We start from the raw sequence: 13,903 nt of genomic DNA on the forward strand, positions 1-13,903 counted from the left end.
ACATTGTTTTCCATATCATTAAGGCTCATCACTTTTGTGTCTTTTAAACTATAAGATGTACAGAATTATTTTAGATATTTAATATGTTTCGCTTTCATTTTACTTTTTACAGTAGTAACATAGATATGTTTTTACTCTCTCCAAATTTCCACGTGCGTGGTGAAATTACCTGATATTATTAACTCAGTGATCAAGCTTTTTTCTGTATTCATTGGGTTATTTTTTACATAGCTAATGAGTGTGTGTTTAATATTTGGTTGCCTTTTAAATTGAGAAAAGTATTGTGGAAAAAGAAATTATTTGGTTTCTAAAATATATATTTCAACAACGAAAGCATGTTTGGTACATGTTTTCCTATGATAAAAACATGAAAAATAAAATAATAAATTATTATATATTTAAAAACAATATCAAATGAAAAGTAAATAAAAATCTAAATGCACGTGGCGTTGAATAAAAAGGCTATAGATCGGCCACGTTTTAAAATTGGTAGTCTAAGCTGTTATTTCATATCCAAATTTGGAAAACTGAAATAAATAAAAATAAAAATATCACGTGCATTAATAATAGCATACGTTGAAATTCAACACTACCAAATAAAAATACAAAAATCCCACGTTTATATATATACACACTTTGCACCACCATAACCTCTGTCACCCATGTTTGCTTCCATTTCTTCCTCTCAAACCAAACACAATCAGTAAAAAGGCTTCCATATCTTCAATAATAAGAAACAAAACCCAGGTTCTTGAGTGAAATTGGAGCTCGAAGTTTTCTGGAATGGAGTGGGTTCGGGGAGAAACGATTGGATCTGGAAGCTTCGGCACTGTGAATTTGGTGTTACCTAAAACAGGGTTTTCGGGATCATCATTCATGGCTGTCAAGTGTTGTGAAACTAATAACTCGGCTTCTCTCAAGAATGAGAAACAGGTGCTCCACCAACTTGGTTTCTGCCCCCAAATCATCAGTTGTTTCGGCGACGATTTTACTGTTGAGAATTGTGGGAAATTTTACAATCTGTTCTTGGAGTATGCTGATAAAGGAAGCTTGGCCGATCACCTTCAGCAAAACGGTGGGAAATTGATGGAATCCGATGTTAAAAGATTTGCAAGATCGATACTGAAAGGGCTAAACTTCATCCATTCCAAAGGGTTTGTTCATTGTGATATCAAGCTTCAAAATGTTCTTTTGTTTGGTAATGGGGATGTGAAGATAGCTGATTTTGGATTGGCAAAGAGAAAGGGTGAAAAACAGAGGAGGCATGAAATCAGGGGAACGCCTTTGAGTATGGCCCCTGAGTCTATCAATGGAAACGTTTATGATTCGGGGGTGGATATTTGGGCACTTGGATGCGCTGTTGTTGAGATGTTTACTGGGAAACCAGCTTGGAACTTGAAACCAGGAGCCAACATGGCGGATTTGTTGATTAAAATCGGGGCCAGTGATGAATTGCCTGGAATTCCAAGGGAGTTATCTGGGGAAGGAAAAGATTTTCTGGTTAAGTGTTTTTCTAGGGATCCAAACAAGAGATGGACAGCTGAGATGCTCCTGCAACATCCTTTCATGGCCGGCGATGATGAACCGGTTCCATCAACGTCTTCACGAGGTTGTGTTGAAGAAATCGCAATAACCCCAAGATGTACTTTGGATTTCCCAGATGGGGTTTGGAGTGAATCGATTTTAGGGGAAAATTCAAGCATGTTTTCATCGGCTTTGGATCGGATTCGTGAATTGGCATGTGATGAGGCACCTAACTGGGGTTTTAGCGGCAGCTGGATGAGGTTGAGGTAGAATAAGATGATGGAATAGCCAATTTTATTAGAAAACATTAGTGGACTGACTTTGTGCTGATTCAGAGTTCTGATTGGCCACAGATTGTACAGACCATTATTTATTTATTCATTTCCCATAGGCGGCTTCGGTTCAACTTCTGTGTTCCAACTACATTTTGATTGCAATCATCCTTTTTATTTATTTTGGTTGTCACAATTCAGCTTACCAATCCCTGTGTTGTATTCTCAAAGTCTAAACAACTTTGATTCCCATAAGATGTTGCAGTGTGAACTCATTCCTTCCTTTAAAAAAATATTTCTGACTCCAAAAACACTTTTGAAAGAAAAGCCGTGAAGAACAAGTTACTTTTAACTGAAATTTTTAATTTTTCAGAAGTGCTCTTAAAAAATACTTCTGAGAAGGAGCTGAAAAGGAAAAGCTAAAAACACTTTTAGTGCTTAATTACTTTTTTACCCCTCCAATAATATAGTATTTTTCTTCTTTTTTTCTTGGTGTTTAATTACAATTGTGTTAAAATCATTAATTAAAAATAAAAAAAATATTTTTTAAAATACTAATTACAAATATTTAAATATTTAAAATATAGTTTATATATTCTAATTAAATTTTATAAATAATTAATATTTATTGCTTAAAATATTTACAACTTATATTTTATATATTAAAATATTAACAAGTTATAATAATTTTTTACATTATTACTAAAATATAATAATATTAACTAATTTAAATATTATTTAAATGCATATTTGTTACTTGATAATAACATGTCTAAAATGGATATTTTATTTCTCAAAAGTACTTTTTGACAGCAATGCTAAACACTTAAATTTTAAACCAAACTTTTCCAAAGCACTTTTCAAAAGTAATGAAGAACTAGCCCTTAATCATGTACCGTAATACCATAGTAGGGTAGACTTTGGTGCATGCCACCCCAATCATCACTCATACCATACATCACATTGGGATCATTTTCAATTTTTTTAATTAGTAAAAGGTGTCCTAAATTTCAATTATAAATTCATATACAAAGGTATTCTTTTTTAATTTGGATTTGTCAACTCAAACAAATCAATTAAGTGAATTGACCCACATTACTTTGATATTTTTAATTAGTATGGGTTCTACTTGCACTTCATATTGAGTTAACTGTTTATTTTTTAATTAAATTATAGTGTAAGAATTTAAATATTATCATTTGTTTAAAGTTTCTTTTTATTTTTTCGTATATTTGAAATTTAATCTCCATATGTTTATTTTTAAGAATTTAGTCTCTCTATTTTTCTAATTTTAAAAATTTAGGTTCATTTTGTTAACACTATTAGAATTCTTTTGTATTGGTGTGACATTTTGAAAAACAAAACAAACTAAATTGTGTATTCATGTAAAAAAAACATTGTAACGGACTGAATTTAACAAAAATTTTGACGTTGCTAACAATTCTTAAAAGTTCACGTAATCATTTTAATTGGAATAAAGTATTTTGACTAACCGGTGACATTATAAAACTTGAGATATCAAAATTAAAGTACATAGATTAAATCTCAAATTTAAGTGAAATATAAGGATCAAATTAAAATTTAACCATTCTTATAATTAAAAATAGAAAGATACCTATAATATTCTCATGTAAAAAAAGAAAGAGGTGTGGATTGTGGAAGACCCTAAGGACTTCCTTTTATACATGATTACACATTTACAAGCATGACATTAACATTTAATAAAATAATTTAATTTAATTTAATTAAAAAATGCGAAAAACTTGGTTTGATGGCATGGAGTAATACAAAGAATTGTTTCCACTAAACCTAATAATCTCAAAATGATAATGAATGTAGTTTAGATGAGAAGTCGAACCAACAAATAATTTATTTCAGAATAAATTAGGTATTTTCTTTGGTTTCAAAAAGCAAATTAATCAGTAATATTAAGGGTTTAGGATGGATTAAAACATGCATGTATAATGGGCAAAATGAAACTTATATGCTATAAATATACCATATTTCTATTCCTAAAGTAACCATTAATCAATTATGAAGATTTTCTTCATCATCTTCCATGTTAACTTATGCATTTTCTTTTTCCTTTTATTTATACAATATCTTTAAATTCATAACATTTAACACATTCTTAAATGATAAACTCTTTTATTTAAATACTACTAATTTGAATTTTATCACATTTTAGAAAAATTAGATCTGACTGCATAAACAAATTGGATAAGTAGCAGAAAATATTTGACTTAATCTTTATATATATATTCTCTTAACGAGTTTATATTACAATTCAATTAGACATTAATTCGATTAAAATAACAATATGACTTATTTTTTACAAAGTAATATAACTATGAAGATGTATATATATTTTATCTTTTACATAATTTAAGCCCAAAATAATTTTTTTTTAAATCTTAAGACACTTTAATTTTTAACACAACCCTATCATCACAATCAAAATGCATTCGATGTAATGACTTATTTAACCTTCCAACTTTACAAAAAATTTATTTTAGCACTCATTTAATGTATTATCTCTTTTAGCTATTGAACTTGCGTTTTTTTGTTAAATCACGCTAAAAACTTTTAAAATTTTAAAAAATTTAATTAAATGCTGACATATCATCTACATATATGCTACATTAGCAAAGTTAGTTAATCAATTTTTCTTTCCATTTTAAGGTGATTTGACTAAAATACAAATTCAATGGAAAAAATTATAAAATTGGGAGACCAAATAAAATTTTTAATATCAAAGTTTTATAAAGATATGTTTTAGTGTTCCATAATCAAATATATAATTTGAACAGTTAGTAATCGGCACTTATACCCTTACTGATACTAATACGTTGTCTACCTCAATTAGGAAGGTTCACTTAAATTTATTCTGGTTAGCTAATTAATTAATTTGAATTGAATTAATTGCGAGTTATCTAGTAATAATTGATTCTATTAAAATTATTAAAATTTTATGAAATTAATATGAAAATGATTTAACTCATAAAATGAGGTTAGAAAAAGATTTGCATCTTCATATTTGTATTCGAAATTAAACATGTTGGGTGGAGGTTTTTTCAAGTTATGCGAATACAAAACGGTCTTTTAAGTCAAAAATCAAACAAGGTTATCAGTTGAGATGAAAATAAGGGTATCCCCAACAACAAAATGAGAACATTCAGTTTTTCCTATCTATCAATGCCAAATGAGAATGACCTTTCTAAGTTGTACCTACGAAAGAATGGCAAAAAAATTTTGAATGTGTCAATAAGGTTAAGCAAGTTTCTTAGCTCGTCCGCTCGAAGGAGCACCATCCTCTTTTTTGGACCCAGATGCCTCGGGTTTTCTAGCCCAGGCAGGAGCTCTGTCTGGCTCGTAACGGTAGTCATAGAATAGTTCCTCTCCTGCATTGATTCGTTCTTTGGCAAATATACCCACACGGTGATCCCCTGCAACCATAATGACCTGCAAGACAATGGTTCATCTCAGCGCAAGAATGAAATGAAAAGTGGCAAAAGCAACTGTGGAACTCCAGAGGGTATTGACAGACGAATGATAAAAGAGTACAAGAGAAAAGAGTCTTTCTTGCATGCAAAGGCGTCTGAAGTGTACCTTGGCATAGCAATTAGGCTCAGGAGAATGGTTGGCGAACTTCAATTTGTCACCTTTTCGGTATGCATCAAGAACAAACTGAAAATTGGCAGCATCAAGGAATCAAAATTTGCTAAAAACATAAAAAGTTACATCTTCCGAAAATAAAAAGATGAAAGGGCATGCCTGATCATTCAGATTGAATAGAAATGATGAATTTTCACGGTCATATATCTTTCCACGCTTATCTGCTTCCCTGTGGGAGATCAGCTCTCCAGTGTACTCACCAAGGTATTCATGCTTGCCAACATTATTCTGAAGGATGGCCCAAAAACTAAACAGTAAGTGGGGGGTGGAAGACTTGAAATCAAACCGAAAATTTCTAAATTACCTTCAAAAAAGCTCCCCATCCAGAAACATCTGATCTTCCAAGCAAGACCTGTACATACATGATGGGCAAGCCTTGTCAACAAATCGCTACCATAATCTTCTGGAGTGTCAGGTGTAGGAATATGGAGTGAACAAAAAGGTTAAGCAATGTAATGCCTATAAGACAGGATAGCTATTTGCAAACAAGGGAGCACTAACAAATACAATGTTACTTTAAATATTAAAAATGTATTTCAAAGCATATTCAAATACACCGTACACATGTACTCATCCAAGCAATTAAATGAGATGGGAATAGGAAACACCATTACCCTTTGTTGCTGTTTCAGAAGAAGCTTCATATTTCTGCATTCATAATTGTCACCTCTTTGTGGAGGAACCCCAAGACTACCGGTGCCATCACCACAACTGCAAAGGCAATTTTAAAGAATCAGATGCCAGAAGCAATATAGAAAGTCAGGAGAATAGAAAACAAAAACATACAAGCAGTAACTTTAGATTTAAAATAAAAAACAACAAATGAGGTTTCTAAATTTTTATTTGTTCTAAATATGGTCTTAGTCCTCCACTAAAACCGTAGGAGTAATTTCAACATAGCCAAAGAAGACAAGCCACTACTAGCTGAAACTACATTTAGATAGAGGATGAATCTATGAGAAATTTTATCATGTTAATAAAAAGTTAATTATAGAAAAAAAAATTATGAGTTAGTAATGGTGAAGTGCTAGTAAAAAAATGTTAAAAAAAGTGAATAAACAAATATGGAAGGCATGTATGATCTCCAAACACAACTTGGGAAGCAGATGAAGCCATATCACAGGTAAGGTTAACATGAACCTTTCCCAACACAGAAGATGCAACATATACAATTAACAACAATGGTGCCTAATAAAGTTAGTATCTTAGTTCAAATTTAGAATAGGTTTAGGAGAAGCGTGTAACCATTTTCTCCCATAACAGAAGAAGAAAAAGGAAAATCAAAGCCAGAGCTCACCTGACCCAGCAATTTCTACAAACATCCGGATCACATTCCCTGTCTGCAGCAAAGCATGGACACTGACGACTTCGGCATTGACTTTTAGCACAATGACAACCTCTAAATCGATTCTTGCAACTCTTAGGACATCTAAATAAACAAGCAAATATCAATAGACAGAATACATGCTTCAACATCAGGATATCATCAATGCACATGCGGTAACCATATATCTATATCAAGATCTAAGAAATCCAAAGAATCAAATATTGATAGACTCAGGAATTTATTGATGACACAAAATTTAGCTTGAGAAATAATAGCTCACCCGCAGTATTTTTCACAGCATGTTCCATTTAAAAGGCAAGAACATTGCTTTCCGCAAGCAGTTTGACAGCTACACGGATTATACTGCCGGCATGGCTGATCTTTCCTCTCAGTAATCCTTTTCCTGATAGAGTGATATGCAGCTGATTTCCAGGTATATTTCAAACGACGGACTCTACCTCTTCTACGTAAGAATCTTGATCTCCGTCTTACTTCATTATTTCCCTAGGGTTAAAAAAACAAAAATAGAAGACAATGAGAACTCAGAGACAAAAAACAGTTGGCAGATTTATATAGTTTAGAGAAAGGGCTCCTCATGTCAAAACCTGCAAAAATAAGTCAAATAAAATCACTAACCATAGCTCCATTAAGGTCAAATTTGGAACACCCTTCAAGAAGAGATAAAACACCATCAGCTGCATGGCAAGCCAGCTTATTGTCAAAGCAGGTCATGTATAGGAAAACCTCCCAACATGTCTTCAATCCGTTTAAAAGATTTCTGGCAATCAAACAGCTGGATGACAAAGAGTAATCTATAAGTCAAAAGAATCAATTTTCAGGAAGGAAACCCAAAAGCTATTACTGCAAGCAAAATGCAAAAAAATTGGTGTTACTTGCAAAGAGAGGAAGATCCACAAACTATATAAAGTAACTCTTAGACCATGAGTCTTGATTGTTGTCTGAATTTTGAGAAAATGGGGGAAAGAAAATAAACATCATAATTGAATCATAAACTGCAACTCTTAACAAACCCTTACAGCAAGACCTGTAGAAAATTAGTAAGGTGGAAATGCTTACAAATGAATTTAATGATAGAGTATATTGTATAATTAACAATAACCAGGCAGCAGCTTTCATAGAATTCATCGACTCAAAAGCAATACATTAAAATGCAATGTGAAGTTGTAAAACTAACCTGTTCCTACCAAAAATCTGCAGACCTTTATCAAAAAGACCTTTTTCAATAGCTTTCCAAGATTTATCATCACTTAGTTCTTGTTTACATAAATTTTCGTCCACAAACTCTTCATTTCTCAGGCAACCATTGCTACTAGTCTGAGCCAGATCATTAACAGTCTCACTGTAGGGTATTTCTCCTTGCACTCCTTTTAATGGCCAATCTTTCCTCCTAGACCTTCCTGTGTTTGAGGATTTCACATCCTTTTGCGAAGAAGACGTAGCATCTTCATTTTCTTTTCGTGGATTAGACCTGAGTCTCATATCTGTAGGTGAAACACCTCCACTCACAAGAGAATCAGATTCGGAAGCTTCCATCTTCTTCTGCCTCTTGCGCATGCAAATTAAAACTCGTTCAGCTACTCGCTTGCTATTTCTCTTGAGAATGCCAGATTTTCCAGCAATTTTATTCTTAGAAGGTGATAACTGAGGAATAGGTGAGGAGTCTTCATGCCTGGGTCTTATCTCCGAGTCACTACTTTCTGAAAGATTTTTGGCATTGGATGAAGCACTTTCACTTTGGCTTGACTTTGCCTTCCTCCTGGTAGATGGACCAGCAGATTTCTTACTAGATGATATTTGTGCCGCAACACCATCAGATGAAGAATTTGACTTGTCTTCGGGATTCATTGGAGACCTAACTGTGTCATTTCTTTCTGACTTAAGTACCTAGCATTAAACAAATCAATAATGTATAAGTACAAGGAATTCAACAAATAAAGAAAAAAGAGATCAGCTAAACATATACCAAACGATAGCAATGCAGACCACATGGTGCATTCTCATCATCTGTACGATTCCATGGAGTTTGTTTATCAGCCTGAAAATTATAGGACTGGGAAAATAAGAATCTAGGAGCCTAGCAACATACTCAGGCAATTATAAACATCTAGAATTGCATGAACAACTCACAGGAAATATTAGGTCCTGAGAACATCCATGTAATCTGCAATCAAAGACCTGCCAAATATAAGAAAAACGGATACAATTAAAGAAGATAAGAAACAACACAGAATATGATAAAGAACAAGAAAAATGCTTACAAGGCACCGTCTACAAAATAAATTGTCAAAAGAATCAAGAGCTGCTTCAAGATCCTTATCGAGAAAGGAATTCCAATTTTGTTCTTCAGTATCCCTATTCTTAGAGGCCCCAGTGTCCTCCTTCATAAGAGTTTCGTATCTTGCCTGTATAAGATGTTGGATGGTGTTTCATATCTCTGTAAAGCCAGCAAAAAGAAAATGGGGAACAGCTGGACCTAAGTTTACACTATGACCAGTTTTATCAGAAAATGAGCAGTGGGGAAAAACAATCCCTTCAAAGAAGAGTCTTAGTAGCCAAAAATGAATGAAAAAGGCCACCTCTATTTTTTTTAAGAAAAAGAAAAATCAAAGGCCAACATGCAATTTCCAGCAAGGGTGCATACCTTGACATCAGCTGGACTTCTAGACAAACACTGTGCTAGTGATTCCAGCACCGGATCAGACAAACCAACTTCCTTGATAGCCATTCTGGCAATTTTATAACAGCATGTGTGAACATAAGCAATAATTGGATGGAGTTCAGACATCAATTTTCAGAATCCTTGAAAGATATAGCGTTATTGGCCCATAAGTCAATATGAAGAATAATAATAATAGAACAAGACCATGCAAGGATCACTAACGCAATATGAATTAAATTTTATAGAACATGTTTAGAAACATCATGTAAAGATAGCTTAGAGGTTCATGAAGTAAATAATAATGATTTTGCAACTATTTTAAGGATATTAGAATTTGATTCAAGTAGCATAATTACATAAGCATATATTTCCTTTCAGAAATAAGAAATGAACTGCTTTTCCACCAAAAATAGTTAACTAAATTAAAATGGTGAAAATTCAAAAGGCACAAAGAACCCTAAAGCAACACAACATTTACAAATCTAAGCAAATTAAATAATTGATGTCTTACCCATATTTTTTTGGAATACTTGCAATGTATCCCATAATTATCAATCTTTTTTATAATTATTAATTCCAAACAACACAAGTAAATTATGCATACCTTTGTCGCTAAATATTTAAAATACATCTTTATGTGTTGACAAAATTCTAATTAGTGCAGCTATACATGTTTTCAGTAGGGGTGAGCAAAATCCGATTCGATTCAAAAACCTCGATAAAAGAAGTCAAATTTTGAATTAAATAGTTCGAGTTATTTGAGTTAATCAAGTTATTCAGATCAACTTGAATAAAAAATTAAGTTTTTCGGTTTAACTCGAATATGAATTACACAATTCGAGTTATCCGAAAATCCGAATAAGAAAAGGCAAAACTACGCCGTTTTGATAAATGTTTACCTTTTCTAAAGTTAAAATCAAACTCATTACGTTAAAAGGCAAAACTATGTCATTTTGATAAATGTTTACTCATTAATCAAAATCATTATATTGTTTATGTAGTTAAATAACCTTGTACTTCGTCTACTAGTTAAATAATCGGTGCATGCAAATGCAACATCGAGTATAAATAATAGGATTCGTTAACTCGACTTAACTTGACTTGAAATTTTTTGACTCGATTTGGTTCAATTCGAAAAAAATTCAAATCGAGTTCGGTTGCTAAAATAGGATTCGTCAACTTGACTAACTCGAAATTTTTTGACTCGATTCGACTCGATCGAATACTCACCCCTAGTTTTCAGACTATTTTCAGATTTCTACACTAGATCAGGTAGTAAAAGAAACAACATATATTTCACGATAGAAAAAGAGAAAACAAAACCAACCGGAGGATAAAGTCTTCAGATTCAACAAAATCTTTCTTTTCTTCATCTTCCTCAAGTAGTTCCTCCTCACTGTCGCTGCAGATAAGTGCTTCACCACCATTTTGATCATAGTATATTCTCCTTCTACCCACCACTGATTGATCCTCTGTCATTCTTTGATTTCTACAGCCAGAGAAATTATTTAGTTTATCCTTTTCATAGAAATTGAGAAAAGAAAAAAGGAAAAAATAAGCTATTCAAATTTTAATTTTGCTAGTGCTTCCATCTGGCCTAGGTGTGTGAAACATGTCGAATCGGAACCTCCCATTGGGCAAGTCATCAAGCTCAATGTGAACGGAGCCTGTTTTGCAAGTGAACACTGTGGAGACATTGGAGTTGTGGCTCGTGATGAAGTTGGCTTTTAGTCCTTTGTGGTGCAGCTCAAGCTATTAGAGGCCCCTTGACACAGGAATTACTTGAGGTGAGAGCTTTCACTTTAGCTCTCAAATTAGCTAAGGAGAGGGGGGAGATTCATTTGCGGTGGTGAACAAGCTCCAATGGGATGGACCAAGACTTATCTATCCTAGGCCTATGCCTCCCTGAAGCTCACAGACATGCTAAGGATTTTCAGTCTATTACTTCTGCTCATATTGGTAGACTTGGAAACCTAGTTGCACACCATTTACCTACTTGGGGGCGGGTTTGTAATGGCATTTTCTATTTTGGATTTGGTTATCCTAGTTTTCTTCTGGAGTTTGTACTTTCTATTTAATTTTTTTTAGTATTTTCCATATCCGTTTTACGGTTCATGTTTGGGGTTTGTGATTTCCCCTCCCAACAACATCATCTCCAAGGTTCAAACCTGCGTCTTCCCTTGGGAGGGAAATATGCCTTACCATTACATCCAAGAGTCCTTGGTGCTATTTCTATTTAATTATATGGTTTTGTCAAAAAGAAAAATCATATAAGTTTACTAAATTGGATAAACACAATAGTCATTCTAGAAACATGATTAAAACATTTCTTTCTAACTGACGTTCTATATATAAATAAAGAAAGAGTGCAAGAATATATGACATAAAAAATCTGACAAGAACTCTAGTTACTCTCATAAACCTGTCTAGAAATATCCATGTTGTATAAGGTGGCAGCTTTTTTACTTCAGTAAGCTTAATAGGGCGAACAGCATTCTTAACTGGAATACTAGATCCCATAAGAACTGCTGTAGAAGGTTCTTGATAGCTATAACCATCCTTATCCCCATTACTTGCATCAATGCCATTTTGCATACCAAGTGCATCTTTTTGCCGCTTTGTCAATAGATCAGAAGCACTATCGGTGTCAATAATCCAACTGCTTCTCCGTTCCTTTGACAATTTATAAAGATGGCTTGTTATACCAACTAGTTTTTGCTTGTTTTCTTCCAACCTTGTCTGGAAATAAAATAAACCAAAATAGATTAGCATTTAGAACATTTATTTAAGCTCCTGAATAATGAGATAAGCCAGGAATTCACCTTTACAGACAGAGATCGATCTACAGCAACTTGTTTCTTTAACGAATCAATTACTGATAAAATCTCCTTAACGGACAGGGTTTTTCCTTCAATCTGAGTCATCTGCGTAAAAGATAAAAATCCAATCCAAGCTTATTATCATCAAGTATACATAATTCAAGACAGAAATATCTACCAAAAAATTGTTGAACAAACACTTTTAAAACTAAAGAGTATGAGAGGAAAAGAAAAACAATTTGACCTCAAAAGCAAAGACTAAATTCAATCCAGTTTAGTAACATTTATCAGCTTATAAACATGTCAATTATGCACTAAATTTCAATGACATAATAACCCATAAAATAAGCTAAATTCAACAAAATGCAGCTAGCTCCTAAAATAAAACAAAAAAAGAGTCCAAAATCGAGGGAAACAAAAATAGTTAAAATGAGAATCATAAGGAAGTAAAATATTCATGTGAGAGAGAGAAAGAAAAATCGGAAATGCGAGAGTTACCGAGGAATCCTTAGGAGGTTCCGATCTATCCGCCGAAGCAGAACGCGAATGTTTCGCTGTCATAGTCGGAGAGAGAAGCGGTTAGAGTCCGAAAAAGTAGATAGGAAGATCCGGATCGGGATCCAATTCATAAGAAGACAATGCCGGAGGAGTAAAACAAGCAAACTAGGTTTTTTGGCGGGTCAAGCTTCAAACCCTAATTGGAACAACTTTCTTTCCCTCTCTTTAACCTTTTTTTTTTTTTTTCGTAGGGTCATTTTTTGTTTTTATTTCCTTTTCTACAGAGTTTTTTTAATTATTTTAAATAGACTGAGGTTGAAAAATGTAAAATAAAGTTTTGGGGGGAAAGAAACGTGGCAATCTGGTTTGAATTACGTACTGTTGAACTTAACAAATGCTTGCTTTGTTTGGATCAACAGACACAATTTCCCATTTGTATGAAAATGAGATATCTATTTGTACAACTCAAATAATTAAATATAATTAAAAACACGCAATAGTATTAATTGAATTACATTTTTAATTAACGAATTTCATTTATATCAAAATTTTAAAATTTAGGAGGAGTTTTAAATATCTCAATTTCTTTTTCAAATTTCTCATTGTTTTATTTTTAATATACATGATCCTACTATAAAATAAAAACAATTTTACTAGATTTTAATATATATTTTAAAATTTTATTTTATTAAAATATTTAAATATTTTAAAAATAAAATGATATCTGTATTGAATATTTTTAATATCATTTATTTTTCTTTAATTTGTAAAATTTCAATAACACAAGTTTTCTTAAAAGCAATGACAATTACTAGCATTTTAGAAAATCTCCAAAATTTTAAAATTCTTCACCAAACACACTCTCAAGCAATTTGAATTATTAAATAGTCGAAAATGTGGAGTTCTTTTCATTTTCTATGTTCTTTTTATAGTTAATATTCAAGGTTTGTGGTTGCCCCTTCCAACAATGTCATTTTCATGGTTCAAACATGTGTTCTTATTTTGAAATTTAATATGTTTTATCACTACATCTAACACGTGATTTTAATGTAATTGTTTATTGTTAACTAATATTAAAAATCACTCAAACATATTTTTTATGGTACAA

General features: G+C 32.5%; 2 protein-coding genes across 4 annotated transcripts; one reads left to right on the plus strand and one right to left on the minus strand.

Moving 5' to 3' along the window:
* Window positions 1-644: 644 nt before the first annotated feature.
* Window positions 645-2,123, plus strand: LOC105774899 (mitogen-activated protein kinase kinase kinase 20). The gene has a single exon (XM_012597468.2). It carries the CDS (start codon window positions 784-786, stop codon window positions 1,792-1,794), a length of 1,011 nt encoding a protein of 336 aa, XP_012452922.1. The 5' UTR covers window positions 645-783; the 3' UTR covers window positions 1,795-2,123.
* A 2,679-nt stretch (window positions 2,124-4,802) lies between these two features.
* LOC105777658 (histone-lysine N-methyltransferase CLF) lies at window positions 4,803-13,127 on the minus strand. Of its 3 annotated transcripts, XM_012601016.2 has the most exons (17): window positions 12,796-13,127; window positions 12,301-12,402; window positions 11,901-12,217; window positions 10,806-10,967; window positions 9,461-9,545; window positions 9,078-9,221; window positions 8,947-8,994; window positions 8,783-8,854; window positions 7,994-8,703; window positions 7,435-7,591; window positions 7,079-7,302; window positions 6,769-6,900; window positions 6,086-6,182; window positions 5,776-5,823; window positions 5,571-5,699; window positions 5,406-5,483; window positions 4,803-5,258 (listed from the first exon to the last, which is right to left on the minus strand). In XM_012601016.2, the coding sequence occupies exons 1-17, from the start codon at window positions 12,856-12,858 to the stop codon at window positions 5,067-5,069; spliced, it is 2,760 nt and encodes a 919-aa protein (XP_012456470.1). In that variant the 5' UTR covers window positions 12,859-13,127; the 3' UTR covers window positions 4,803-5,066. The 3 variants fall into 3 exon arrangements, with proteins under 3 accessions (XP_012456470.1, XP_052478294.1, XP_052478293.1); XM_052622334.1 differs by lacking the exons at window positions 12,301-12,402; window positions 12,796-13,127 and having other exon boundaries at window positions 12,076-12,213; XM_052622333.1 differs by lacking the exons at window positions 12,301-12,402; window positions 12,796-13,127 and having other exon boundaries at window positions 11,981-12,130.
* Between the last annotated feature and the right edge of the window lie 776 nt (window positions 13,128-13,903).

This window comes from Gossypium raimondii, chromosome 10 (genome assembly GCF_025698545.1).
Source record: "Gossypium raimondii isolate GPD5lz chromosome 10, ASM2569854v1, whole genome shotgun sequence".
NCBI lineage: Eukaryota > Viridiplantae > Streptophyta > Magnoliopsida > Malvales > Malvaceae > Gossypium > Gossypium raimondii.

Excerpts from the sequence above, each read along its gene's own strand:
- LOC105774899 (XM_012597468.2), top strand. The coding sequence starts at position 784 with ATGGAGTGGGTTCGGGGAGAAACGATTGGATCTGGAAGCTTCGGCACT.
- LOC105777658 (XM_012601016.2), bottom strand. The coding sequence starts at position 12,858 with ATGACAGCGAAACATTCGCGTTCTGCTTCGGCGGATAGATCGGAACCT. Across the intron at positions 12,403-12,795 it reads AACCTCCTAAGGATTCCTCG|ATGACTCAGATTGAAGGAAA; the intron begins GTAACTCTCGCA and ends TCTTTTACGCAG. Across the intron at positions 7,303-7,434 it reads TTGACCTTAATGGAGCTATG|GGAAATAATGAAGTAAGACG; the intron begins GTTAGTGATTTT and ends TTTTAACCCTAG.